The sequence below is a fragment of the Synchiropus splendidus genome, chromosome 16 (assembly GCF_027744825.2).
Source record: "Synchiropus splendidus isolate RoL2022-P1 chromosome 16, RoL_Sspl_1.0, whole genome shotgun sequence".
NCBI classification, from domain to species: Eukaryota; Metazoa; Chordata; class Actinopteri; order Syngnathiformes; family Callionymidae; genus Synchiropus; species Synchiropus splendidus.
In genome coordinates this window covers 17,680,187-17,707,028 of record NC_071349.1, presented here as the reverse complement: position 1 = coordinate 17,707,028, position 26,842 = coordinate 17,680,187, and the positions used below count along the sequence as shown (strand labels likewise).

The 26,842-nt window shown below is 43.7% G+C and overlaps 2 protein-coding genes across 5 annotated transcripts in view; one reads left to right on the top strand and one right to left on the bottom strand.

Moving 5' to 3' along the window:
- Positions 1-1,710: 1,710 nt before the first annotated feature.
- eif2ak4 (eukaryotic translation initiation factor 2 alpha kinase 4) lies at positions 1,711-25,337 on the top strand. 2 transcript variants are annotated; one of them, XM_053846095.1, is made up of 39 exons: positions 1,711-1,985; positions 2,075-2,190; positions 2,489-2,591; positions 2,666-2,839; positions 3,370-3,450; positions 3,525-3,670; positions 3,733-3,833; positions 3,893-4,050; positions 5,121-5,659; positions 5,724-5,839; positions 5,904-6,058; positions 6,326-6,765; positions 6,838-6,904; positions 6,970-7,059; positions 7,139-7,261; positions 8,024-8,128; positions 8,275-8,338; positions 8,401-8,480; positions 8,553-8,654; positions 8,722-8,772; positions 8,840-9,073; positions 9,300-9,375; positions 9,645-9,766; positions 9,989-10,038; positions 11,059-11,227; positions 11,660-11,776; positions 12,563-12,628; positions 12,693-12,863; positions 12,924-13,058; positions 13,141-13,248; positions 13,396-13,524; positions 16,588-16,674; positions 16,839-16,951; positions 17,034-17,092; positions 17,388-17,491; positions 18,975-19,043; positions 20,787-20,831; positions 21,330-21,445; positions 22,622-25,337. In XM_053846095.1, the coding sequence occupies exons 1-39, from the start codon at positions 1,857-1,859 to the stop codon at positions 22,677-22,679; spliced, it is 4,968 nt and encodes a 1,655-aa protein (XP_053702070.1). In that variant the 5' UTR covers positions 1,711-1,856; the 3' UTR covers positions 22,680-25,337. The 2 variants fall into 2 exon arrangements, with proteins under 2 accessions (XP_053702070.1, XP_053702069.1); XM_053846094.1 differs by having other exon boundaries at positions 8,837-9,073; positions 22,622-25,336.
- Positions 23,566-26,842, bottom strand: part of crim1 (cysteine rich transmembrane BMP regulator 1 (chordin-like)) — a 33,590-nt gene continuing 30,313 nt past the window's right edge. For all 3 annotated transcript variants that reach the window (XM_053846097.1, XM_053846096.1, XM_053846098.1), the window contains 4 exons: positions 26,301-26,522; positions 25,541-25,654; positions 25,224-25,402; positions 23,566-25,157 (listed from right to left, as the gene is read on the bottom strand). In XM_053846097.1, coding sequence (XP_053702072.1) covers positions 24,984-25,157; positions 25,224-25,402; positions 25,541-25,654; positions 26,301-26,522 — 689 coding nt within the window. In that variant the 3' untranslated portion in view covers positions 23,566-24,983. The remainder of the gene's footprint in view (positions 25,158-25,223; positions 25,403-25,540; positions 25,655-26,300; positions 26,523-26,842) is intronic.

Sequence of the window (26,842 nt, the reverse complement as noted above, 5' to 3'; positions counted from 1 at the left end):
CAAAGTTTTCTCTACAGATTAATGTAATACACGGATATAAGAAGAGACAGAATAAAACAGAAAGTTGGGGGTCTCAAATAAACCCGGGCTAATGTCCACCACTTATGTGTATTATAGATGTGTCTCCACAGTTTTAACTTCAGCTCCCAACTACAATGGGACCCAAACTCCTGCGCACGTCTGCCACCTCCTGGACTGTAGAGAATAGTTTTAATAAAATATTTAGTACCTGTAGAAAGGAGTTTTTATAACATTTGAATTAAATTTAAATTATTAAAACGCGGAGTTTAATAACATTTACCAGGGAACGCAACTCCCTGGTGATAAATAACCCAAAGGAGATTCATATATAAAACAAAAACAACATTAACAATTGAACAACAATCGATATTATAGAAATAAGCATCCAACTGTCGATTAAACAGAACACAACAGAAGAGGAACAAGCCAACGTTTGCAAGGAATAGGACGCAACTGGAACGTACGGCAGTGCTTAAAAAAAATAAATAAATAAAATAAAATAAAATGGCGCCTCCATGCGGTGGACTTTAACCACTACCCTAAAAGAAGGAGTCTGAATTACTTAAATATGAAAAAAGTATCTCTGTGATTTTTAATAGTAGTTGTTATGTTATTGAATCTCGGACCATAAAAATGAAATAACATTTATAAATACATTATTTATTACTGCAGGATGTTTGTGTTTGTAGATTATAACAGGATGGCATATTTCAAAGGACAAAATTGTTGTATTTATTTCGTTCGACATTAATGTAAAATGCCCTAAAAAGGTAAAGATTGCCTGCTGTATAAAGCATCAAACATAATTATCAAGCTACTGTCTTCGTAACTTATATATTCAACTTATTTCTAGTGCTGTCATTTTAACACATTAATTCCATTAATTAATTACGCCGCAATTTAACGCGTTAAAAAATGTAACGCAATTAATTATGAGTATCAACGGTTCTTCATTTTGCCTCATTTAGATGTGTGTTATAGTTCTATTATTCATTTTTGAATTGCTATATTGAGCTTAAGTGCCTATTTGAGAAAGCCTTATTTTAATTCAGAATTGTATTTATTTAACTGAATCGCTGTATTTGTGTTACATTTTTGAAAACAGCCTTATTTTATTTATTTAACTGAATCGCTGTATTTGTCTTACATTTTTGAAAACAGCATTATTTTATTTATTTAACTGTATTGCTGTTTGTATTACATTTTTGAAGACAGCTTTATTTTATTTATTTAACTGTATTGCAGTTAAAGTTCTAGAACTCAAATTCTTTACCAGGAGACCTTTGGCAGATATGACATAAAAATGTGATTAATTCGATTAATATTTTTAATCGATTATGGTTAAGATCAAAGCCATATGGAAAAAAAATGCAACACATATCGAGCCTAGAATATTATCAACCACTATGTGGAATAAAACAAACCCTTTTAGGACCTTCTCCAATTCTAAATGAATAACACGGCATGATCACCGACAGATGTCAGTATTTGGGTGTGACTCTAAAGCTGCTGTAATTCACATTATGTTTGTTCCCTGTAGTTGCTGTTTGAATAACGCACTTAAATTACGATGTGTCATATGTGCAAAGAGCGTTTTTTGCAGCGCGTGTTGTCATTTGTCCCAGTTGGGTTGCCATAAAAACATGGTGCGATGCCACAGTTTATTGCGCATGCGCCATTCGCGTAACTTCTGCGCCTCTTGTATTGACAACTGCCACCGTGGTGTCCAGTTTTAGGAACTTTCTGGCTCGTTCAAGGGCTTGTTTTTCATACAAGAAAGCGCACAGGCGCTGCACAGAGCGGTGCTGCAGCAGCCATGTAGCCCCAACTGAAGAATGTCCTGTCAGCAGCCCCAAACACATGGGTCAGACGACCACTGGGCCCAGCAGGAGAACGAACTGGAGGCGCTCTCGTCGATATTCGGGGATGACTTCCAGGATCTGCGCAGCAAGGACCCGTGGAAGGTTTGTGGCAGTGTCGCCGTCACACCCCGCGTCTTTGACCGCGGGACCACTAACCACTCCTCCGTGACCGGAAACCTTCTGTTTACCAGGTTAAAAGACATCCTGAGGTGTATCTATGTCTGCGGCCCAATGGGCTGAACCAGGGCCAAGGGTGCTACGTGACCGTGGACTTGCAGGTGAAATGTCCACCCACGTACCCAGACGTGTGAGTACAGCAAATTCACCGTGTTTTTCTAACTTTACTTTCCAATCGTAAATGGCCCTACAAATGAAACAAACCAAAACAACATTGAACTTTCAGATATTAATATTGACTGTATCAAAACGAATAACTGTTATAAAAGAACAGAGCTGGGCCTTTTAAAGATGAGACAAAGGACAAGCAAGATGATGTAATCTTACCAAGAACTCACTGCTGCTAATATTAGTACTTCACTTCCTTGACTCCTTGTTTTGGGAGTCTCAGCTCAGGCCCATGGTTGACATTGTTTTCCCTCCTCCAGACCTCCAGTGCTGGAGCTTAAGAACGCCAAAGGCCTCTCAAATGAAAACCTCCTGACTCTTCAGAGTGAACTGAATAAGCTGGCGGAAGTACGATGTGGCGAGGTGCGGATTTTCCTCCGATCTGTTATCAAAGCAACGTGATTTGTGTCTTAACCCTCGCTCGCCTCTGCCTCCAGGTCATGATTTACGAGCTGGCCGACCACATCCAGGGCTTCCTCAGCGAACACAACAAACCTCCGCCGCGCTCCTTCCACGAGGAGATGCTGAAGAACCAACAGAGGCAGCAGGAGAAGCGAGACCTGGAGGAGCAGCGAAGGATCGACCAGCGAAGGAAACAGGAAGAGGAGATGGTAAGAAAGAGACAGCAGTCTTCCTTTGTTTACTTGAGTCAAGAAACGTGAATCTAAATCACTTCTGTCTCCTGGATTATGATTTAATCCCATTCAGAGCCAAGTCTATAGATCCGACATCCTTGTTTGTGTTTTGTCTAATATTAACAGCATCTATAAATACAACAGTGTTGTCTATGTAGAAGAAGCAAATCCTCCTGTATGAATACGTTTGTTGTGTTTGTATTTAAACTAGCATTTCAGATGTATTGTTAGTTTATTCATCTGTAAACAGGAATCGGTGCAGATCGATGCACCCCAATTGTTACCTTTTATTTACTTGGCATCTGTCGGCATTTTATCTATATTGGTGTTAAGTATTGAATGTTATTATCTTAGTTCTGTGAGCATGTAAACTAGCGTTATGATTTTGGTGGAATGAATTTCATATTCAGCAGCCTAAATCCTGTTTCAGAATTTGTGATATCCGTGTTTGAGTTTTGTGTGATGTTAATGACCTTTACTAATACAACTGAGCGTCACCTGGGTAGGAGAAACAAATCATGGCTGAAATCCAACGAAGAGAGGAGGAAAAACGAGAAGAGAAGCGGAGAAAGGAAATTGCTAAACAGGTGACGTTACAAAAGTTCCTCCTGCAGAAGCATATGGGGAGTTTTATAAAAGTCACTTTTTGTTGATCACACAGGAGAGACTTGAAAGTATAGAGCAGCCAGTTGTGAACTGCATTGTCGCAAAGAGTCCTCCTACTCCTGGCAACTCGATTCTGGACCAGCCAGAGGCGAAGAGGGGCATCAGCAGCCGACGCCGTACTACCTCTAGCACCCGTCACAGGTAAACAGATCTCAAGTTGAAGGTGGATTTGCACTGAAATGTGTCGGGGTTTTTTTGTGAAGACGTGACACATTGAATGAAGACAACCAGCGTGCACAGGAGCTTCTGCACTTCCACAGCAGCACTTTTGGAGAGCTTGTGGTCCACAGGGGGAAGAGTTTAGGTAGGTTAAGTGCTTCCAAAAGCTAATACATTTTGTTAAGTCTGTTGTTTCACTGACAGGGACCAGTGAAAGACTGGGACGCCATGTTTATTATGGATTTGAGTCCAACACTGGCGACTTTGCCGTGGTGTACGAGTGGTCGCTGTGTTGGAACAAGAGGATGAGCAAGTTCTTCACCAGCCAGGAGAAAGCTAAACTGGACAACTGTCGGAAGCAGGTGAGGAAATGATGGCCGAAATGTCAGATCGATGTCTAACTAAGCTCAGTGGATGCTAGCTTATAGCATCCATTTATGCAGTTCTGTTAGCTGTTTTACTAGCATTTAGCTTTGAATACCTTTGTCTTGTTTGCACTAAAACTAGCATTACAAATGGATGCATTATTCCATCAATGTTTACACTAGAAGTTACGTTTTAGCTCTACAGCTATACTTTATTCATGTTAGCGTACCAAGCAGCATTTAGCTGACGCTGCTGATGTGTAGCCCCCAGGCTAAAATTATAGCTGCATAGATACTGGGTTTACATGGGTTTATTTCAGTAGCATTTTAGCTGAATTAGCATACACATTCTGTCTAGACATTAAGTAATGCTGCGCATTTTGCTAGCATAATAGCTACATCCATGTGTTTTGTTATTAACACAACTCTCAAATCTCACGCATTCAGTGTGTGCAACACGCATTTTAACCGTTTCACACACTCGCACTCAAGAGTGGACTTTTCTCACGCACGAAAACATCGCCCACCGAGTGACGCTGCTAAATAGTAGAACATACAGCAAGGTTTTGAGGTAAACAGCGGTAGCACACTCACATTTGGGAGCCTGTTAAAGTGACACATGATTGGTCAAAATGCGTGTCTATACTGAGCAAGAAGGGAGGAAAGGGTGCCTGAATAGTGTCGTGATCCTGGTGCCATCGTACTGGTTTCCATGAAAGGGTGTTTCTCCCTGGGTATTTCAGTGAATTAGATTGAAAGGAATTGGTCAATGTGCCATGGAAGAGCACTGGAAATGCAGAAAACTGAGTCTCAGTGGGGTTTGAATTTCAAAATTGCCTCAGCAGGCAAGCTTTCATACCTTTGGGCAACTCCATGAATACTGTTGTGGAGTTCTGTTGTGCTGCTGTGATGCCTCGGCCATATTTCCCTCATACTGAGACTTTAAATTATTCGGCTCTTTGTGCTTCTTGTCAAATAAAACGAGATCAATGAAGTTTGCGTTGCTCCTGAACAGCAATACAGTTTATCAGATATGATCTGACGAAGCAAACTTCACTTTGGTTTAGATCCACGCAGCTGAAAACGAGCTGAACTCCCTGCTGAAACTGGAGCACCCGAACCTGGTCCAGTACATGGCTCTGCTGACCACTGAACGAGAGGACTGCATGACGGTCCACCTGCTGTTGGAGCACGTCGCTGGGACCAACTTGAACCAAAGTCTCCTCAGCCAGAGTCCCGTTCCCCTCGACAAGCTCTGCCTCTACGCCTCCCAGCTGCTGGCCGCCCTCGACTACCTGCACTCCAACTCTGTCGTCCACAAACAGCTGGGGGCCTCTAGCGTGCTGCTGGACGTGAATGGTAACGCACGGTTGACTGATTATAGTTTATCCAAGCGGTTCTACGACATCTGCAAGGAGGACATCTTTGAGCACCCGCACGTGCGCTTCTCTGAGGGAACAGTCATGCCTGTGAAAACGGGTAAAAAGGGGGACGTGTGGAACTTGGGGCTGATGCTGCTGGCGCTGAGTCAGGGCAAAGAGGTGAAGGACTATCCAGTGGTGGTGCCTTCCAACCTGCCGACGGACTTCCAGGACTTCCTCCACCAGTATGTCGCTGAATGCAATTTCTGGTGTCACCGAATGTGATTCTCCAATATGATCTGCCTGCAGGTGTCTCTGTCTCGATGATGCCAAACGCTGGACGCCTCAGCAGCTTCTGGAACATTCCTTTCTCAAGCCTCAGTCCCCTAAGAACCTCCTGCAATCCCGGGACACCAGCCCAGATGGTAGAAGCAAAGAAGCACGTGGCTTGGTGCCTTCATTGTGTTGATATATCTTCTGCTTCCACAGATATCGCAGTGGACTTTGCGTCGTCCGTCATCCCTCGCAGTCAAATCCTCAACGCTCCTTTCATCTCCGGGGTTCACCGGCAATTTTCCCGTTATTTCAATGAGTTTGAGGAGCTTCATCTTTTAGGGAAAGGAGCTTTCGGTGCTGTTATTAAGGTTAGCATTGTTTATAGCAATCCGCTAGTGATGGTCTGATGAGGCTTCATGAAACAGTGTCCACATTTTCGGAGCTGAGCAGGTGGCGCTCTCGGTTTAAATTGGAATGGTTGTTTAAAACCAAAGATTTTACAGTAGAGAGTGCGATTTTAGTGGGTTTTGAAAATGATGGCGCTGTTTCATGAAGCCTCATAATCCAACACTACAATCCGCTAACATTCAGGGTTGCATATACTGATAAATGTCTTCTTACTGTCTACCTTATAGGTCCAGAACAAACTTGACGGTTGCTATTACGCTGTGAAACGCATCCAAGTGAACCCAGCCAGTAAGCATTTCCGGCGCATCAAGGGTGAAGTCACGCTGCTGTCTCGCCTGAACCATGAGAACATTGTGCGCTACTACAACGCTTGGATCGAACGGAGTGAGATTCCATCCACGGGGGCGCTGAGCGTCACAGACAGCTCTGAGCCGCCGAGCACCGCGGACAAACCCCCACCTGTCAGAAACCTTCTGCCACGACTCAACGAACTGGGAATCCCCGACAACGTGGAGGACGCCGCTCCGCCTCCCACCCTGTCCAGCTCAGTGGAGTGGTCCACCTCCATCGAAAGGTCCACCAGCGCAAAATGCGCTGCTAATGAATCGAGTGATGAAGATGAGGAGGACGACGATGATGATGATGATGTTTTCGGGGCCTCTTTTATGTAAGCACTTTGTAGTTAATGTAAGTTGTTTCAGCAAAACTCAAACTATAGTGCTGTTCTTTTTATCTCCAGGCCTTCAGATAGTGACTCACTCAGCGGCATCGTATTTGAAAAAGACGAAAGCAACGAGATGTCTCAGGTTCGAGCTTCTGACTAGAGTATAGATGAGAAAGGTTCTCGTGTTGAGGGTCTGTTTTCCTGCAGGTGGAGTCAAACAAAAAGCCTGTTACAGAGACGCCGGAGAGCGCAGACTCGGACCAGTCTCCCTACATAGTTCATTACCTGTACATACAAGTGAGCTGCCATTTCACTCCCCGATCCTACCACTAGATGTCACTGCCACACATGCAATAACTTCTTCTGTTCCCGACAGATGGAATACTGTGAAAAGAGCACTTTAAGAGACACAATAGACAAAGGTCTTTATCAGGACCAGAATCGTTTATGGCGGCTATTCAGGGAAATCCTGGACGGCCTTGCCTACATCCATGAGCAGGTACGATTTAATCATGAACAGTACGTAAGAATAGACCTTGTGTTGAGTGACTGAAAAACTTATCTTTTACAAATAAGCACTCATCTACAGTGCAGTATTAAGATGTCTACTAACTGGTGTTGCTACTGGTGGCCTGTTTTAAGCATAGTGTTTGTCTGGTCTGTTGTTATTGTTTTTATTCGTTGCAGTCATGTCCTTACTCTTTTCTGTCACACAATATCTGTCTAAAATCTGAGCATTTTAGTCTTATTTTCTGATACTTGTATATCAGTCATCCATGGCTGTTTTCATCTAGTTTTGTCAACAAAAAAAAACAATTCTATTCTTTATTCTTTTTGATGACGGTACTAGGAAATTCCAAGTTGCATCACTTCATGTAGAATTTCGTCGGAAAGTGTGAGAATCCTCACCACCCCTAGTACACAATCCAAGTTTCGATTCAATGATATATAATGAGAAATGCTTTGTGACAAAGCGCATGTAAGAATAGCCCTGAATTTGGCTGTGAGATAATTCCCTGATGTTTTTTTAAAAAGAAACATTTAAGATTTATCTTTAAATGAAGTTATCTTAAACTATAGAATATAATTAGTGTCCAGAATAAAAATCAGACACAATACACAGAGACAGAAATGTTTAGGATTATACTTGCTCTTTATTGTTACGCCGTGTTTAGTTATGTCTTCATTTATGTCCTCAGCGTTTTCATTGTCAGATGCGACACTACTTGAAACTCAACAGATTTTTTTTTCCTGCACGTAGGGGATGATTCACAGGGACTTGAAACCTGTCAACATCTTTCTTGACTCGCAAGACCATGTGAAGATTGGAGATTTTGGTTTGGCGACAGGCCACCCTGCTAATGTGGTGAGCCACATTTATATCTGTAGCATTACATGCTGCCCGCCTGTTTCATTAATAAAATCTGATTCATTAATTTTTCAAAAATCTTCATGTGGAATTTATTGACGTCTACTTGGTTGGAAAAATATGTTTTTATTAATTGTTGACAGGCTGCTGGTAAACTAGAAATAGAGGAGACAGGCTCTGGATTGATACCCAAACTGGATCCAACTGGTAATATTATTCATTGAAATTTGAACTAATAGTATTTTGGCTAACAAGACTGTATACTTCAGGTAACATGACAGGGATGGTTGGCACTGCGCTGTACGTCAGCCCAGAGGTTCAAGGGAACACAAAAGCTACATACAATCAGGTAGTGGTGATCAGAAATATGTCTTTAAACCGTGCAACATTTCAGTGATCTTTTTGGACTCCATCTTCACAGAAAGTGGATTTGTTCAGCCTTGGCATCATCCTGTTCGAGATGTCCTACAGGCCGATGACGACGGGGTCAGAGCGTATAACGGTCTTAAGTCAGCTACGAACGGTGAGTCTCATGCCGTAAATTCTGTTTGCACTTGTGCTCATTTATTTCCTGCTTTTCTTTTGGGCAGGAGCTCATCTGTTTCCCTGAAGACTACGCCACGTACGAGCGAGGGACACAGGTGACCTATGTTAAACCTTCATGTAAACCCAGCATCGTCTGAAGACGGCGACACTCCTCCACAGAAGAAGGTGATCGAGTGGCTGTTGAAGCACGACCCGGTGATGCGGCCCACCGCTCAGGAGCTGCTGAAGAGCGAACTGCTGCCGCTGCCGCAGATGGAGGAGTCAGAGCTGCATGAGGTGCTGCAGCACACCATGGCCAACATCATCGGCAAAGCTTACCGCACCATGGTGGGCCAGCTGTTTGCACAGAACACGTCGCCTGTCATGGACTTCACCTACGACATCGATCTCCACAAGGTATCAGCTGCTGTGAGGCGTCATGAAACCAATTCTTGCGGACAGTAGAACTCTTGAGTTGAAATGAAAAAACCTTTTTACATGCCAGTAGCTAGGTGCCGCTGTAAACATGAGTGACAGAATAATGTCTGTGTTTGAGCCTGTGAAGGAGCAGCAGAAGGTCTGTTAGTGCTTTTCTCGCTGCCGTCTGTTCCTAACAGAGGTTATTTGTTTGCTCCCCCTCCAGGGCACCTTCAGTTTCAACAGTGCCAAATTGCAGCAGTATGTGCATGAGACAATCACCAGGATCTTCAAGAAGCACAGTGAGTACACTGCACAAGCAGTCCGCTTGGACTCCTGACCCACTGTAAAGCCCCGAGACCCCGACATCTGCTCCTCTGGGTGGCGGTGAAACAATACGTGCACTGTTGGGCGCCACAGATTCTCCGCAGGTGCTGCTGGTATTTTTCTGCTCACCGCTGATGATGTCCAGCTGGAGTTATTTGTTTATGCTCGGTTTGATTCTGCCGTTTTGTTTTCAGGTGTGGTTCATGTTGTCTTATGCAGATGCGGTTTCTTCTCGTTCCGTCAGGTGCGGTGCGGCTGCAGACGCCGCTGCTGCTCCCCAGGAACAGGAAGCTGTACGAGGGCTGTGAGCCGGCCTGCTTCATGGACCACAGTGGCATGTTGGTGACTTTGCCTTATGACCTTCGTGTAAGCCCAAAACACACACACAAGCTGTGCGTGTCCCTGCACGCACACCAAGTCTTAATTACACAACTATGTGCATGGACGAAGGCAGACAGCCACCTCTAGTGAGAGGCAGCAATCACTTCAGGAAACCCTGGGGACTAAATGCTTGTTTCCACACTGTGATTGATTACAGCTTGCTAAGTTCTGACGCGACTCAGTGCCGCACTTCTCTGTTCACTCTAGATGGCGTTTGCAAGATTTGTGGCCCGAAATAACGTAACGCAGCTGAAGAGGTAATGGTTTTAAACGTCCTCCTTACTGTCATTATTCCAGCCGTGCAGGTCTCTGACTCCACTTCTGACCTGCTTCCTTGGTATCAGTCTTTAGAATAGTCATATTCTGGATAGTGATTTGTGCTGCAATGACATGACGCAATTTCACATCTTAACATAAATTCTTCCTTACAGGTGGGTTTCTAAAGTTAAGCTTAAAACTAGTGCAGCTAAAATGTAAAAATAGTCAGTACTTATACCAAATTACTTCACTTTTTTAGACTGGCTTACTGGCTATCTCCTTAATGCGGATGTGTTGTTATTCATTTTTAATAATAATAATAATAATTCACCATTAGTGTCATCATGTATCAGTGTGAGCAACATTTGTACTATTACTATAATTACTATTGTAACTTCAGTAGTATCACAACTATCAGTAGAATTGTTAATGAACATACATTGACATTTGCAGTAGTATAATTCATTGTTGTATTATTACAGTCATTATTAGTAGAACCATGTGTATGACTATATTACGACTTGTTTTCTTAGTGTTTGTATATCTAAATATTGTCATCAATATTTTGGCATGGTATTGATATGAGTATCAAATGTCAGGTGTGATGTGTGACAAAAGGGTATTGCAAGTACTCACCTTTTTTTGTTGAATTAAAAAGCCATTTTGAACCTAAAAGTGAGGTCTTCACATTCCCATTCCCTCAGTCTAAGGTTCCAGAGAGTTTGTTGACGTCATTCACATCCATTTGAATCTTAAAGGAATTGCTTGTTAAGTTTGCAAATGATTCCAATGAATTCATACTCAAGAACAAGTAATAAAATCTTACTTTGTATAAGTCGTCTATCATTACTATTTGGTGTAGTATCACTCAAATTGCTCATATTGTCACCGCCTGCAATACATTATTAGCAGTAGTAGTACAGGTAGAGTCAGTATTTGTTCTATAAATGTTTTTAAGTGGTTTATTCAGAGTGTTTGCAACTCCTTGTTGCATGTCTGCTCATGTCTTGCTCTGCCAGGTACAGCATAGAGCGAGTGTTCCGGCCCAGAAAGCTGGACCGGGCTCACCCGCGGGAGCTCCTGGAGTGTGCGTTTGACATCATCACGCCCGTCACCAACAGCCTGCTCCCAGATGCCGAGACCATTTACACAGTCTCCGAAATTGTCCAGGAATTCCCAGCGCTGCAGGTCGGACTGCCTGTACAGGCAATAATCCTTGACACTTTGTCCTTGAAGCATTAAACAAAGCTCTTGTTTCCTGAAGACGCCGTTCCAATCCCTTGTTTTTTCCTCATTGATTTTCACACACATTCCCTGCATGCCACTGAGTGTGATTTACACTGTTTGTTGTTTTCAAAGCAAATCTGCGTTTGCCACTTCCGTTTCTCCCTTCCAGTTCAATCTATTTCCTGTCCACACCTCCCAAGTCCATTTTCAGCTTTCCTCACATGAACCTCAGCAACCCTGGTTTTTGGCCTCAGTCCCACACAGTTCCTGTTATTCAAGCCTCTCTCTCTTTGTGTGTGACCTTTAAGAATACATGAGTGTGGCTGTGTAACGGTGTCACAAGTGAACGCGGTGTGTAATCAGGGCTCCTTCTCTTGTCTTTTGCGAGTGCAGGAGCGAAACTATACCATTTACCTGAACCACACCAGCTTGTTGAAGGCCATTCTGTTGCACAGCGGAGTCCCTGAAGACAAACTGAACCAGGCCTCCAACATATTGTGTGACGCCATGGTGGGTGCTGGTTGCCTTTGAGGCTCTGCATGTTTTTTTCATTGACCCCAGATACACCGTACGATGCGTGTAAAATGTCATCTTGACAGTTAGCATTGTCGACTCGTGGATTATTCCTCTCCCATTAAATCATTTTGCTGTGTAAAAACCACTAAACAGCAGCTTAGAATGATTCCACTGAGGTTCAACCACCATGTTTATTATCAGTCTTAAAGCTGCTGCTTCCTTACTATGCTACATTTTTATGCTCTGTGCTATTAATGTTAGTTGGTATGTGTACTATGTCTGGGTTGCATCAACTGTGAAGGTCAATGAAATGACGTCTTGTCATCACTATCAAAAAATCATACCTTTATGTTGAGTATTTCTTATTACTGCATAACAACACAATGGTGTTCAATGAAGTCCCCCCTAAAAAAAAGAATAGTAATAGAGTAATAATTCTATAATAATAGAAACAATAAATTGAATTTTTGGTCAAGATTCATTTGGCTTGACGTCATCTTGTGTGGTAATTATAAATTGTCAGTTATATTTAACTTGATAAATCTTATGTTTTTAATAAATTAAATATATTTAAAAGCTGTAATAAATAGAGCTGGGATTTGAGAGATTTTTTTTATTATAGATAAAAATGAATCAGTTTTATTTTTTCTGAACAAAATATAAATTGTGATTGACTGCAATAAATTAATTATAACCACACCTTACACCATTTAACCCTGTAATAACAAGATAATAACTTCTTCATGTTCTGTGTAAGTGATGTATTTGTATTTTCTTCAGAGTGAGAAGCTGACCAAACGTGAAGTGGAAGCAAAGTTCTGCAACTGTTCCCTGTCGACCAACAGCGTAAGTGACCATGTAGCACTGAGCTGCGAGGTGACCCTCCTAATCTCTGCGGTGGCTCTTGTAGCTGCAGACCTTGTTCAAGTACATAGAGCAGAAGGGGACGCTGCAGGAGCTGGCGCCACTTCTCACATCGCTCACCAAACAGAAGACAGCCGTCACCCAGCTGGCCAAGCAGGGCCTCAAGGACCTGGAGGAGCTCATGGTGTTGCTGCCACAACTGGGGCTCAAGATGCAGGTTAGTTGGTGTCACTTGCAACAAGTTAAACAAGACCTGTTTAACTCGCCTGTTCGACAGGTCGTGGTGAACCTGGGTTTGGTCTACAAAGTGCTGCATCACTCTGGAGTCATTTTCCAGTTTGTGGCCTTCATCAAGAAGCGCAAGCGGACGGTACCAGACATAGTGGCTGCAGGAGGCCGATATGATCATTTGGTAAAAGCACACAGGGATGATCAATGTCTTTTCATGTTTGGACGTTTGGAGCTGTCAAATTCATTACAATCTGTTGTCACAGATCCTGGAATTCCGAGGCCCAGCTTCCTCAGTCCCGCTTCCTTCTGCCGTCGGCGCCAGTGTAGCTCTTGACAAAGTCTGCGCCGCTGTTGCCAGCATGGAGGAACCGGTGAGTTTTTAAGTTTTAGTCAAGTTTTTTTTTTTTCTTAAGTTTGTCAGCCTGACAAAATGATGAAGTACCACTGATGACGACGATACTAGCCAGGCTGAAGTCTACCTGGCAACCGCTCGGATTAAAAATGCGCTCTGTCTCCAGCCGTCCGTGAGCTCCTGCGACGCGCTGGTGGTCCCTGTGGGTCATTCATCACTGTCCAAGGCCATCAACGTGGTCCAGAAGCTGTGGAGCGCCGGCGTGCCAGCAGACATTACATACGATGTATCGCAGGTTTGGGGATTTTCTCATCGATTTGATTTTAGAAGCAGAGTATCTTCTGATTTAATAAAATAGTGAGCCAGTACAAGTTCGAAGACCCAGGGACTTTTTGGAGTTTACTGCAAGTTGCAAGTATTTCCTTGAAAAGTCCTGGATATTTTCCCTTGCAGTCATATTCCCAGCTGCTTCCCGTTAGTGACTCAAACCCCAATGGACACAATGCAAGAAAACAGCAAAAGAAGGAAGCAGAGTGTATGAAAAGGACAGAAAATATGTGTTAAAACAGCTCAGTACTTTGCTGAGATATGTCAGTTCGTCACACTCAAACATGAGCTGGCCAATCCGTGGTAAATGCACGATCCAACAGGAGTTTATTCAGAGTTTACGGGATAAAAAGGGTCGTTTGAATCTGAAAAAAATGTTTTCTCTAAATAATGATAAATAATAATTATGAAAAATTCATTACCAAAGAAAAAAATGAATTAACAGTAAAATAAAGTTTTGAAATAGAAGGGAAAACTGTTTTTATTGCATTCTGTTTGGAGGATGCTTTCCTGTTATGGGCTCTCGATTGAATATACATTTTGAATATCGAGTATGTATATTCAGTCAAATGTACAATTGAATATATATACTCGATGCCCCTGTATTTTAGGAACTACACTGGGGATCTAAGGATCAGGTCACTCACCTGTTCAACACACTACATTGAATAATTCTTGGGATTTCTGTTGTCATACAGTTGCTGGGATGTTGGGACGCATGTTGGGACCACAAAATTGGAAAACAATACAAGACAACGGGTCTAAACAATAAGACCTTATAAAGGTCCAATATATTCTGCAGCTGCACCTCCCTCTACATGTGGTTGTGCAGTTTTCTACACTCCCCCTGAACAGTCCGAGTGCCACTAAAATTCCCCAAATTATCAGCTATTGTCATGTGATCTTGGACCTGGAACAAACATATTAGAATTGGATCATTGTTGGGTTACTATGTCTGCACATTCTACCAGGATTGGTTGTCTAGAGTGTGCTAGGGTCGACCATGTTGGTGATTTAAATGCAGAACCAATGGATCCTGATTCAGGAAACTATTCTTAAGTTTCCTGAATCAGGATTACTCTTAACTATTCTTAACTAATATACTGTCGCTTTGCATGTGGACATCACTGACGACCAAAAAGCAAAAAGGGAAAATTTAGAATTGAAACACTGTGCCATCTTCAAAATAATCTTGTGCGATTCAGGTGACTATTGCACCGTCCCCACTCATTTCTGGGTTACACAGCTATTTCCTATGCAATTTCTCTGAGAAACAAACTTGGCAAAAACAAGAATTTCGGTAGTGAATCGTTGCCGATGGCAAAAATAGACGCACTGAATCCTAAAGATCTCTGTGGTTTGTTTTTGAGTTAATTCAGCGCTGAACTTTGTGCTACTTGTCTTTATAGCCTATTGTTGTGGTTGTGTTATTGTTGGTTCATTGTCTTTAATGTTGGCAGCTGTTTCTTGCGACTGGCATCCATCACTTCCTAGGCAGCACTTAGGGAAAGGTTTGGCTGCCAGGGATCCGTTTCCAAATTGTTCCTCTGTTTAAATTCAACGTTTACATAAGCGGCTTTCGATCATTGTGTGCCCTGATATTATTTTGTTTTCACATGCAAGCTTGCAAACTTGCTTGGTGATGTATCTTTACTACATTTGCATGTGTGGCGTCTTAGTTTTTTCTGAACACTATTGGGAGGACGCAAGAGCCATATACATTCAGGTGGTCTCGGGTTCAGTTCCGTTCATTCTGCCTGCTGTAAGCGTCATCTGCGCTGGATCTGTCTGAATGCTGGGATACGTCGTCCCCACACCTCATCATTGCCTTGTATTATTCATTCAGAATGTATACATATGTAGGTGGTGCTGGGAAAAGTGTTAGATCTGGTCTCCTGCCAAGAAAGACAACTGTGCTTCTCTGGGCTCTTGGCTAGATTCCCACTGACCTGACCTGAAGTGAGCTCATGCTGCAAACCTGGGGTCGTATGAGTCTGCATGATCTAAAGTTTTTTGTTTTTTTTTTCTAATTTGACATCGTCATGTCTAAAGTTTTGAGTCATATTTTTATACCCAATATGATATAATAAATCATAAAAAGTTAATGAATGTTTTTGCAGATACAAAGCATTTTCATATGGTTATGTTCTTTTTCTTTTCTTTTTCTTTATTTTTGATATTCAACTTAATTTTGTATACAATACTGTCTTTTGGGTTGCAAACATCATTTTTATTTTGAATTAATTTTAATTTAAAACTTTTTTATTGTTAAATATTATTTGTATTATTATTATTATTATTATTATTATTATTATATCCAAACTTTTATTTATCCAAATCTTATTTTCTACCATTCGTTTTTTATTCAATTTATTTCTTTTTTTTTAAATGCTTTTCGTACGGACGTTTTTTTGACAGGATTTGACAGGCAGCAGAAGACAATGGTTCATGCAGATTCCTTAGTCAGCCATCAGAACGACAGGCTCCTAACAGCCAGCTTAGAATAATAGAAAAATTCAGCTCGTGCTTTTAGCGAAATTCAATTTGGCAACTCCCTTTTGTAATCCATCATCTCAGTTACGTTTATATCCCTGAGCTGTCGATCTACATCCAGGTGACGACTCCAAGCACAACCCCGCGTTTGTCCTGCGCCGCCGACTTGTGTTCTAACGCAAACACCCGCTGTCATTGTTGGATTCACTGCCTGAATACACTCCGTTTTGGGTCCTGGGTTTTGACGCGGCGCACGCTCTGCTGGTCCAAGCCAAACTTTACTTAATGTGACCCGCTGCCATTCTAGAACGGGTGGAATGTCTGAGGTAATGGGTCTTTTGGTTCCACCACTCCAGAATGAACTTGGTATTGTCGAACAAAACCAAACCACTTGAGCGGAGAGGTATCGTAACATTCTGGGGTTAGCGCTCACCACAGAGACATAAACCAGTTCAGGAGCTCCTGCTTTTTTAAACCCCAGTGAAAGTGCTCATTTTTAAAGTGGATTTTTTTGTGTTTTTGTGCTTTGTTTGTTCAGTCCCAGGACACATTGTTGGATCACTGCCGGCTGGCTGGCATCACCTGCATGGTGCTGGTCTCGGACAAGGAGGGCAGCTATGTGAAGGTGAGCCTTGTCTGATCGTGGACAGCAACGTCAGGGAAGATCAAAAGGCTTCAGTGAGCTATCGACATGGTCAGCAGGGAAATCATCAGTGGCTTTAAAGTCAATCTGCCCGAGTGTCCGGATGTTTTCAGACTCCACGTGCTTAAGCAATTTTCCCGTTTCAGGTCAGGTCCTTTGAGAAAGACCGCCAGTCAGAGAAGAGGATTCCTGAGGTGGACCTGGTGGACCACATCATCCAGAAATGCCGCACCAAATTCTTCGAGGAGAGGAACATCAGGTAAGGAGATTTGCTCTTTGATGGTTTGCTCAGATTTCTCTCTCTTTTTGGTCTGAAGTGAGTTCCTCTCGTGGCTCTGCAGGGAAATACCCGACGGCTTGTCTCTTCAGAACCCCAAAGGATCGCTGCTCAACACCTCAGGTACTGATCTCAGGCCGACCCCATCCTCAGGTTATTATTTACTGGCATGCTGGCTTATCTCTGATGCCAAGTGTCTCGCTTCCTGCTCGGAACACTGACGCTCTTGTTTTTGCTGAACGGAGTGTTGAAATTTGGAACAGAATCCTTGTGTGCTGTGACTTACGATGATCAGCCCAAGAAAATAAGGTGTTGGATTTCACAGCGGTTCTGTCGAGAGTGAAGCAAACAGAGTTTAAGCAGAAGCAGATTTGGAGCTATAAACTACTCGTGGTTGAGTTGTTTTTCTGCTCACCAGGCTCATCGGAGCAGCACGGTAGCAGCGGCACTTTCAACGTCAACGTCAACGTCATCAGCGTGGAGAAGGTTTCTGCCAGTGTCAGACGGAGATATGAGACTCAGGTGACTCAGAATTGTTGTGTTGTGTCACGGTTATTATACAGTAATGACTTTTCAAAAAGTGGTCACAGTCTGACGCTCGTGTAGTTTATTACCTTTTGCCTGAATGTAGAAACTGAATTTCGCTGATGAATAATATTTTCGCTATAGTTACTGAATATGAAATTATGAGATCACCCTCCATTGTCTTCCACTCATGGGTTCCACGTGCAGGAGCTGAGTGAAGAGGCCCAGGCTTCCCTCTTACTGGCTCATCTGGGCTCAAATGCAAGACACAATCACTTGGTCCGAGGTCTGACCCGGGGCCTCCTCCCACTTCTCCAGATCCTGGAGCTTTCTTAGATTTTGAGGAGCAGCCCCTCTCCGCTTCCATGTCGCGTTCCATTTTGCTCTTCCGGCTTCTACTGAACGGGGGGCTGCACTTTTGATCGAATTCTAATCGTGATTTTGGCTTTTATGAGTAAACTACAGATCGATATTTGTATTTGTTGTATTTATAGGACCAGTTGTATTCATTTTTTTCCAACAAATTTTGAGACAGCGCAAGCAAACACTTCAATGAACGGTGGCTCGGAGGAAATGAACATGATACCCACCTGTGCTACTGTTGCTTTTAGCCACATTTATGCTTGTTTATTCAGCAGCTAAATGGCCATGCTAGTGCCAAATGTCAGGGAAAGTAGAGGGTGGCATGAGATCTGTATTCCTCCCTGTGTATTGTATTTGGCGATTGCGTTGTGTAGTAGTGTTTTCATTCAGCCACTCCATAGTAAATCCCAAAATAGTGCTAGTTTTTCAATGCATTTTATTAGTATCTTAAGTTTTATCATTCGTTTTTGCACTGCAGGCTGTTTATGCATTTTTTTTCTGGTAAGACAAAGAAAAAATACAGATATTTGACATCATGTTACAGCATGAACAATCATCAATAAGTCGTTGATTACAATATTGATCGCCCTGACTCAAACACTGCTGTTGAGGGTCGAAACATGGTGAATGGCGAGCTTCGACAGACTGATACGGAGTCCTCGTGATGATGTTACACTCTATTTGTCGCTCACTCGTGAACTGGACTCCCAGGTTTTTCTATGAAGATGCTGTGGGTGAGCTGTTTAGTGACCTAAAATGGCCGCACGTCTATGTTTTCTCAGCTTCCAAAATGAATTTCATCGATGGCGAAACGGAGAGCGAGTCTCACTTTTTTTAATACACATACAATAGCAATTATGAGGAGCTGGGCGGGGCGTCACTGTTGCTACTTTCTCTGAGTGTAAGTAGTACGTTGTGATATTTTTGCTAGATGTAATCTGGTGTGAGGGCTTCATGCTTCAAGAGTCATGTCACATATTTCGGAGCAACCCATTAGCCATCAAAGAGAGCTTCACCGTCCCAGAACCGTTTGTTTATCAAAGATACAAATATGGGTTTTTGTGATGTGGGATAACCGTTCCATCATTTGTCTCTTTGTTTTCCCTCCGGCTTGCAGATCCAGAGCAAGTTACAGAATCTGGGCAGCAACTTGCAGAACAAGAGCAATGACATTGAAGTTCTGGCGGTAAGTCATTTGTTTGTTTACTGCTCTCCCACCCGTTGGTCCTATTTTGGTTCTGTCTGCCACCTTATCGCATGAACTGCTGTGAAATCAGAGCGAGGATAGCCAACAGCAAACATCACCTCCAACACGCCTTTTATAGCTATTTGCCCGCTTCAGTCGGCAGAACAATGAAGGCAACACAGGCTCTGTGTCGACGCAGTGTTTATTTGCGCTCGCGCCGAAGATAAATCCCCAAAGTCAATCGCGCCGGCTCGTAAGCCGCATGTTTGTCATCTCTCGCCGGTCTGGATTGTACCAGCCGCACACTGGTAAATACCAGTTATTGAGAGGCGACGGGCATAAACACCTCGACTCTGGTGAACAAACGTCATTGCTATGCACTTGTCCATCATCTGGACTGGAACACAGAGGCGCTCAGTCTCCAGCCAGGGACCCACCAGGCAATTAGGCCTTTCCTGCAGAGCGGCACATTAAGCACTGCTTTCAAGGCCAGTGAAAGTGTCACTTTCTGCGGAGCGTGTGTCCGAACCTGCTGAGCAGTGGAGGAAGTGTTGCATATTCAAACATGCTAGGTTTTCAGTCTGGATATAAATAGAGACTTTGCATTTGTAGTGAGCCTATTCAGCGTCAAAAAGAGGGCTGCATAGGTCAGAGGTCATCAATGTGGGGGGGCTGTTTTAAAACATGTTTTGTACAGAGATTTTTTGATTTCCACAACTGAAGGCCGAGAATCAAAACTGTATGATATCTCTTCTCTCCTGAAATTTCCATGAACCAGTTCTACATTTTAAGCCCTGTAATGTCTGGTTAGACATCATGACTAAAGTCGCCCCGATACAATGTGGTCCCAAAGTTCAGTTGACGTCAGTTCAGTTGACGTCAGTTACAAGTTAAATAAAGACATCAAACCATTATTATAATATTATTGTTTATTTTTTCTTTACTTTTTCAAAAATATCTGACAATTTTCTTATTTTTTTTCCATCCATCATCAAAAAATGTGAATAAAATAGATTAATTTTAGCTGTGATTTTTAGCTCACTTTTGAAATAAATTTGTTAATTGCATTCCTAAACTATTTTTAATGTATTTAAAAGTAGCATTTTTTTCTATCAAGAATACACACGTTTTCACAGTAGACTTGTATGTATTTCTCTTTATTTCAGTAGAATGCTCCTAAAAATCACAAGTTTAAGTTATAGTAACGTCATTTAACACACATTTTGTTGCAACATTTTTTTATAAAATGCTATTTAAATTTCAATTTAAATAGTATTTATTTATTTATTAAAAAGTCAACATTTAAACCAGAATAATGCATTAGATTACATTTATTATATAAAGTACATTTTGATTGAGTGGACATTGTACTGTAACAAATAACTGAAGTTTGTTTTATTTTATTTAAACATATTGCACTTTTGTTATGATACTTTTCCTTAGTTTCTATATTCTTGGTTATGTTGTTGCTTTCTCTGTCTTCAGTGCTCAATGTTTGTCTGTAATGTTTGCTGCTGTAACAACCCATATTTTCCCCATTGTCAGAAGAGAAGACTAGTCTAATATTTACTGTTAAGCAGTAAATCCAATTACCCGAAGACTGGTTATTGAAAGTAAATGATCATTTGACCTGTCATGAAGCTGTTATTGGCTTCTGCCCCTAACTTTACTGCAGTAGCCGCTGAACGAGGCGAGAGGTCATGCTCTGTTTGTGTAACGTGAATGTGTTTTTCAACTCCTCAGGTGGACCTGCTGAAGGAAACCTTGATCAACTTCCTGTCCCTGGAGGTTAGTTCCTCCTGGCTACATGGAGACTCTTGTCGAGTTAATAAAGGGCCACATCCTGACAGTGAGAACGGTGGGGGCGGAGGAGTGGAAAGAATGGCCGTCACACGTCTCAGACAGGAAAAGGGGATCCCGTCTCCTTCCTCCACTGATGAGCAGTGCAGTGAGGGAACACCTTTTTTTCCAGGCCACTGTGAACAAAAGGCTCACTTAAGAGGTGTTAATATTCACATTCCAAACTCCTGACCGAGACTTGTAATAACCCGGGCTCCCCAGAGCCACGATTTCAAAGAGTCATGAAGAAAACTCTGGTTCTGTGTAAACAAAAGCCCACCTATAGCCGGACCTGGGCCGCACGTGTGGCTGAGACGTGCAGCGTATAGTCGCCGCACAATGGCTGATGTGTGAGCCAGACGGGCTGGAAAATGTCTGTTCGGAATATTCACTCCAGGAGATCTCCAAAGCTGACGTTAAGAGCCGCTGTATTTTTGGTCTTTGCAGTTTGACAGCGATGAGCAGTTCAACAGCAGCGTGAAGACTCTGCTGTCTCGACTGCCAAAGCAGAGGTACCTCAAGTCCATCTGTGACGCCATCCATGATTTGAAAATCACCAAAAGGTAACAGAAACTCGCCACTCTCGCTGACGTGTGCAACTTCCTGCGATTGATGCAAGTGCGATGAAATGAGACCTTCAGCCCGAGACCGGAAGCTAGTTCTAGATTTACAGACATTTTGAGAGTCTTCTGGCGAGTAGTAGCAGTAAAATCTCTTCATAGTCGGCAGTGACTAGCTACTGAGCCAAGTCTCCAGGTGTAGCGGTGACAGTGGGCCCTTCAAAGAGAAGCGTTCCTCAGATAACCACAGCCTCGGAGGACATCAAATCCCAGGCTGATCTCGTTTCCTGGGGTGAAATGTGGAGAAGGATTTGGCTTGTTTGCTCTTCTGATGTCTGGCGTTTGATTGACAGTAAGATTGCAGTGCAGGCGAGGGCGGGTGGACTCCATCCGTTACCGAGGTTAGAGAAGTTAATATTCCCAGGCGGAACTGCTCTCTCCAAGGTTAAAGCGCCCGAGTTTGAGCTTCTGCCGACGTGACACCAGCACGAGTGCCCACAGAGATGAGCTCCGGATGGCGGGGATTTTCTCTTTCATGAAGGAGATGGTTCCAAATTCTAATTCAGTCTTTGTGCTGTGCTTCTGAGGGGTTGCACTTGCTTTTCATTTCCTGTCTCTGCACTTGATTCGCCATGTAGGGGGGGACTCTGATTAGCAAACCTGCACTCGGAACGTGGCCCTCGGATGTTTTTCTCGTCTTGTTTTGACTGGATGAGGGGCCCAGAGGCAACCCCACACCAGTCACGAGAACCTGGAACGCTAGGATGCGTGGTTGCTTTCGTAACGTCACCTCACAAGACCGTGTGTATGTGTGATTCGTGAATCTGCCTGGTCCATCTCGCCGCTACTTTCAAGTCAGTTCTTGGGTCCCCTGGAAGTGCACTTCAGACTGCTGGCATACAGTAAGTGCTGGTTTATCAATACTGGTCTACGCACGTTTTTTTTTTTAAGTCCTTCCCAAATGGTCAGATGAAGTACAGATGCCCCGCTGAGAATTTTGGCCACCTGTAACCAGGTTGTGGCCTTTCATGACTTCCGGAGAGAGTAGGAACGTCGTAGAATTTGAGAGGTTTACATAAGGGTCCAAGAGGATTCAAGCAATTTGATAAAACCGCAATGGGACGAGGCGTGACTCTTGAGGCTTTCCATTTTTAACCCGCTGCTTCTTTTGTGTTCCAGGGTGGCTGTGGTGGTCTTGTACAGCATCAAGGACGACTACTACAAGACCCTCCTCTGAGGGAATCATGCGCAGGACCTGGTGTTTTATTTGACAAGCAGAAAGACAAATCAGGTCAATTTTGGAAACGCTGAGCCCCAAAGACATTTCAATGGTACCTTGTTGCTGTGACTCTGCTGGACTCCACTGCCTTAACAGAACTGATGTGAAGTTGTTTTTTTTTACGTTTGTACATTGGGACTGAAAGTAGAAATAAATCACTTTTCCCCAAAACCGTCTTCTTGTGATGTTGCCGAACACGTTGCTCCTGCTTTGGTGGGAACCTGACCCTGATGTTTGTTTTATGGATCCTTCCGGAGAAGAGTCCCCCTTGAAGTTTATGAGCCGGCTCTGACGGACAAGTCGGAACAACACGGCGGCCTGAACGGAACTAATCCAGGTTTTCCAGCTCTCGTCTTTAACTCCGTGATACCTTTTTGAATATTGGGCCGCAGCGGAGATGAGAGGGTTGCGACTCTTCCCCTGCTTCTGTGGAAGTCCTGGAGCTCATTCCTCAGTCTTCCTGGCTCAAGGCGAAGCTCTCTGTGGAGATTTAATGTTCTCTCCAGTGCTTGACTAAGCTTCCTTCGGGCACTTTAGTCCCCCAGACCCAAAACATCCCTCAGGTTTATGGTGGCTCTAAAAGGTCTGCAAGTGTGAGAGCTTGTCCGTCTTAAACAACTCCTGCCCTTAGGATTTAACCCTTTCAATACCAGTTGGATTATAAAGAACCGGCATTGAACGGGTTAAAACTATTGAACTGTATTTTAATATTAAAACTTTGCTGGGGCACCGAATGTTCTAGGTTACGTCGTTGCTGCCCCAAACATCTCGGGCCCTGTTGTCGCTCGCGAGAGCACGTTCGTCTCGATCGTGCCCTAAATGTTTGCTTTCACGACTTCCACACTTTGTTTCAGACGTTTATTTCCAAAAAGGTGTAAATGTTTCGGCCGCTCATCTACAACATATTTACACGCATCACAATAAATAAGGCTGTCGTGAATATCGCTGAAATGGTCTACAGACATACAGCAGCTTTGGCTAACAACTTCCAAAAGAAACTTTAAACTATCGTATTAATAAATAAATCTATGTGAAAAAATAAATAAGTTCAACTAATTTAAACTACGGTTTTATTCTTACACAAAAAAAAAAATTCACTCCCACCGACACAAATCTTCTAAACTTACTACAACACTTCAGTTGGGATCTTTTCTCGGGAGGTTTTGGCACTGGATTTAAGGTCCATTTAAAAAAATGTCCTTGTGATGATGGGATGTGACGTCGGTTCGCTCGAGTGGTTACGTGTCTTCTAATCTGTCCAGAAGATTCCCGAAACCTGAGGCACTGTAGTGTAAGTGAGTCAGATTACTGGCGTAACGGCAACCTTGACAAATCGGTGGGATTTTTGCCGCTTTATGAGGCGACCGGAAGTGAATATATTTGAACAACAAATCAATTTATCATTGCTTTGTCATCTGTCAGAGACTCAATCTAGATATAGAGGCCATCGCAATTGCAAACACTTATCTTCATGCAATGTATTTTTAGTTTTTGAAGAAGCTGCAGTGGACCAGTTGGAGGGTTTCCGAGCTTCTAGCCGATGTGGCTTTTGTATTCTAGCAAGAATAAGTAACAAAAAGATGAATGTGTGAATCAAGTTTTGGGTGGTTTCATTTCCTTCTGTACCGTGTTATCACACAATTGTTTTTCATTTGAGTAGTAACTCGGGGCACCAACTTGTAAATGGCGTGGTGCAGAAGTATTTTCAGTTTAAATAATTTTTTTAAAAAGGAATTATTTAATCCCCACTAGACGGCGCTCTCTGTGTCGAAATCATGCATAGCTTCCGACTATTTCACATAAAGCTGGTGGTCATAATGTTTTGGATGATACACCAGTAGACCACACGGACACACACTTGAGTTTGGGAGGCGTCCCACAGTCTTTTGTGTGGATATGAATCGATTCAACTCCGAGTTTGAAGTCGGTTTCCTGCTGACAGGAATGTGACGTTGGTCCTGAAGAGTCTAAAAAAAAAACTGAAGTGTAAAGACAAAAACTAAGTCACACAGGAGTCTATAAAGCTGCGTATGATTCGACGGCTGATCTGGAGTCAGCTGGAGTGTCAGTCTATTTGGTCCCAGCTGATGAAGATGAGGATGAGGATGACAGCACTTCCACAGGAGCAGCATCCTGCCAAAAATCCGTTCCACTGCCTCTCTGTTCCGGTCCAAAAGAGGTGGTGCGACCTGCTGGTCAAGCAGAAACTCGTCCATCCCAGCACAAAAACGTCCTCACGCACTTTGGAGTATCAAAAAGCCCTTAGCGCGGCGTCCACTCGTTGCACAGCTTGGCTCGGGGGATGGTCATCTTGTCCATGTCCGGAGAGAAGTGGATGATCCCGCAGTCGTTCTTCACATTCTGGAACTTGTTCTCCTTGGAGGGCTCCATGTAGACCACCGAGTTCTTGTTGACGTGCTTCTTTAGAATCACCGTCTGACAAGAGAAGTCCTTCGGTTCACTCTACAGAGCATTTGTCACGGGATAAAACCGGAGTCTCACCTTCTTGGGGGCGCTGTAGCAGGACATCTGCACCCACTTCTTCTTCTTGTTGACAAGCAGCGCCACGACGAGGAAGATGATGATGGCCATGAGGAGGCCGGCCAGGATCCAGGCTGCGGATTGGTAGATCACCGCCATCTCCGCCTGGTTGGGGTGACTCTCTCCAAGTCGGGTGTCATCTGGAGATCCATCAGATTGTTAATCATGAGCTTGACCACAGGTAGAAAAGGTCTAATTTTGAGGTCCCTCAGAGCTCCGTTCTAGATCCCATGATATTTTCATTGGTAACTCATAGCTGTTTAGCGTGTTAGCATCACCTGTGTTGGCGACAACTGGTGGCACAGTAGCTGTCGTGATCCAGGTGGCGGACTCCACAGTGGTGGTTCCGGGACGGCCGGTGGACACCAGGACAGGCAGTGAGGTGGTCATTTCTGCACAGACGTAAACAACCGAGTGATAAATCCGATGCACAACACGCCGCAGCGAAACATGTCAAACTTGTGGCGTAAAAGTTCTGTTTTCAATTTGGCCCTCTGCAGCGAACAAAGGGATCCTTTGCTGAGTTTCTCTTCAGAAAGGAAAAGCTGACACGGAGCTTCCTGCGTAGCCGCTGCGAGCGTAGCAGGACAAGGATACACGTGTGAATGTGCGGATGTTCCTGGAATGTTTTGTGTGTCACATGGAACACTGCCGCCTGGGATTGTGGCTCTCTCTGACAAAAGCTCCTGCTATCCCTCACTTAAGAAAAGGCTTGAAATGAGACGATAGTTGCCTTGGAAACTGGTAGTGGGCTCATGAGGCTTCATGAAACAGTGTTGTCATTTTCAGAGCCCACTAGGGGGCACTCTCTGCGCTGAAGTTTTTGGATTAGAACAACCATTTCATTGAAACCTCACAACATCCTGGTGACCCCACTCTTCTGAGGGAAGATACCTAATATATCTGCAACTACACAGCACTCGATTGCCCTTTTGTCATTGCTGAAATGAAACTATATAGGGGTGTGGGTCATAACGTAGCGGTTGACCCACTTGCTTCATGCACCGTGCCGAACATCGCCGGCCTAGGAACACTCACCCAGGCAATACGGGCAGCACTGGCCCTTGCGCAGAACTGGCACCCTGCAGTTGGCGGCCGGGCAGCGCTGGGAGAAACACTGAATGGTCCCGTTGTTGCAGGTACAGCTGGTGCAAGCGTTGGCCCTCCAGGACTCTCCGGCCAGCAGCACATCGCCATCGTTGGTGATGCAGTACTCCGGCTGGTTGCTGCTCTCCGGCAGCAGTGGGCCCCGGGGCTCGTCTGTGGTGGCAGCAAGAACAAGTTCAAAGTCGAGGAACAACTCTGTCATTATTCTCTTGTAAATACAAACAGATCATTGCCCTCGGGAGTCTTATCAGCTGCTCCTGCAGCACCGCTGTACAGTAGATCACCGGGCCGTCAGAGAGATGTGTGTTATTCCCACATTCCTGGTGACCAGAGCCATACACTTATCAAAGGCCGGCGCTGACAATCTGCTTTTGTCAAGGCAGATGCAGCGATAAAGGTCGGCATTCTCAAGGAGCAGCTCACGGGCGCAGTCATGCGTCAATGATGCCTGGGCCTCCTGCTTGGAGGATATG

What these genes read in the sequence shown, in the direction of transcription:
- eif2ak4 (XM_053846094.1), top strand. Translation starts at nt 1,857, where the DNA reads ATGTCCTGTCAGCAGCCCCAAACACATGGGTCAGACGACCACTGGGCC. An exon ending in CAGGCCACCCTGCTAATGTG is followed by an intron (nt 8,129 to 8,274) that starts GTGAGCCACATT and finishes AATTGTTGACAG; the next exon opens with GCTGCTGGTAAACTAGAAAT. An exon ending in ATCGCTGCTCAACACCTCAG is followed by an intron (nt 17,093 to 17,387) that starts GTACTGATCTCA and finishes TCTGCTCACCAG; the next exon opens with GCTCATCGGAGCAGCACGGT.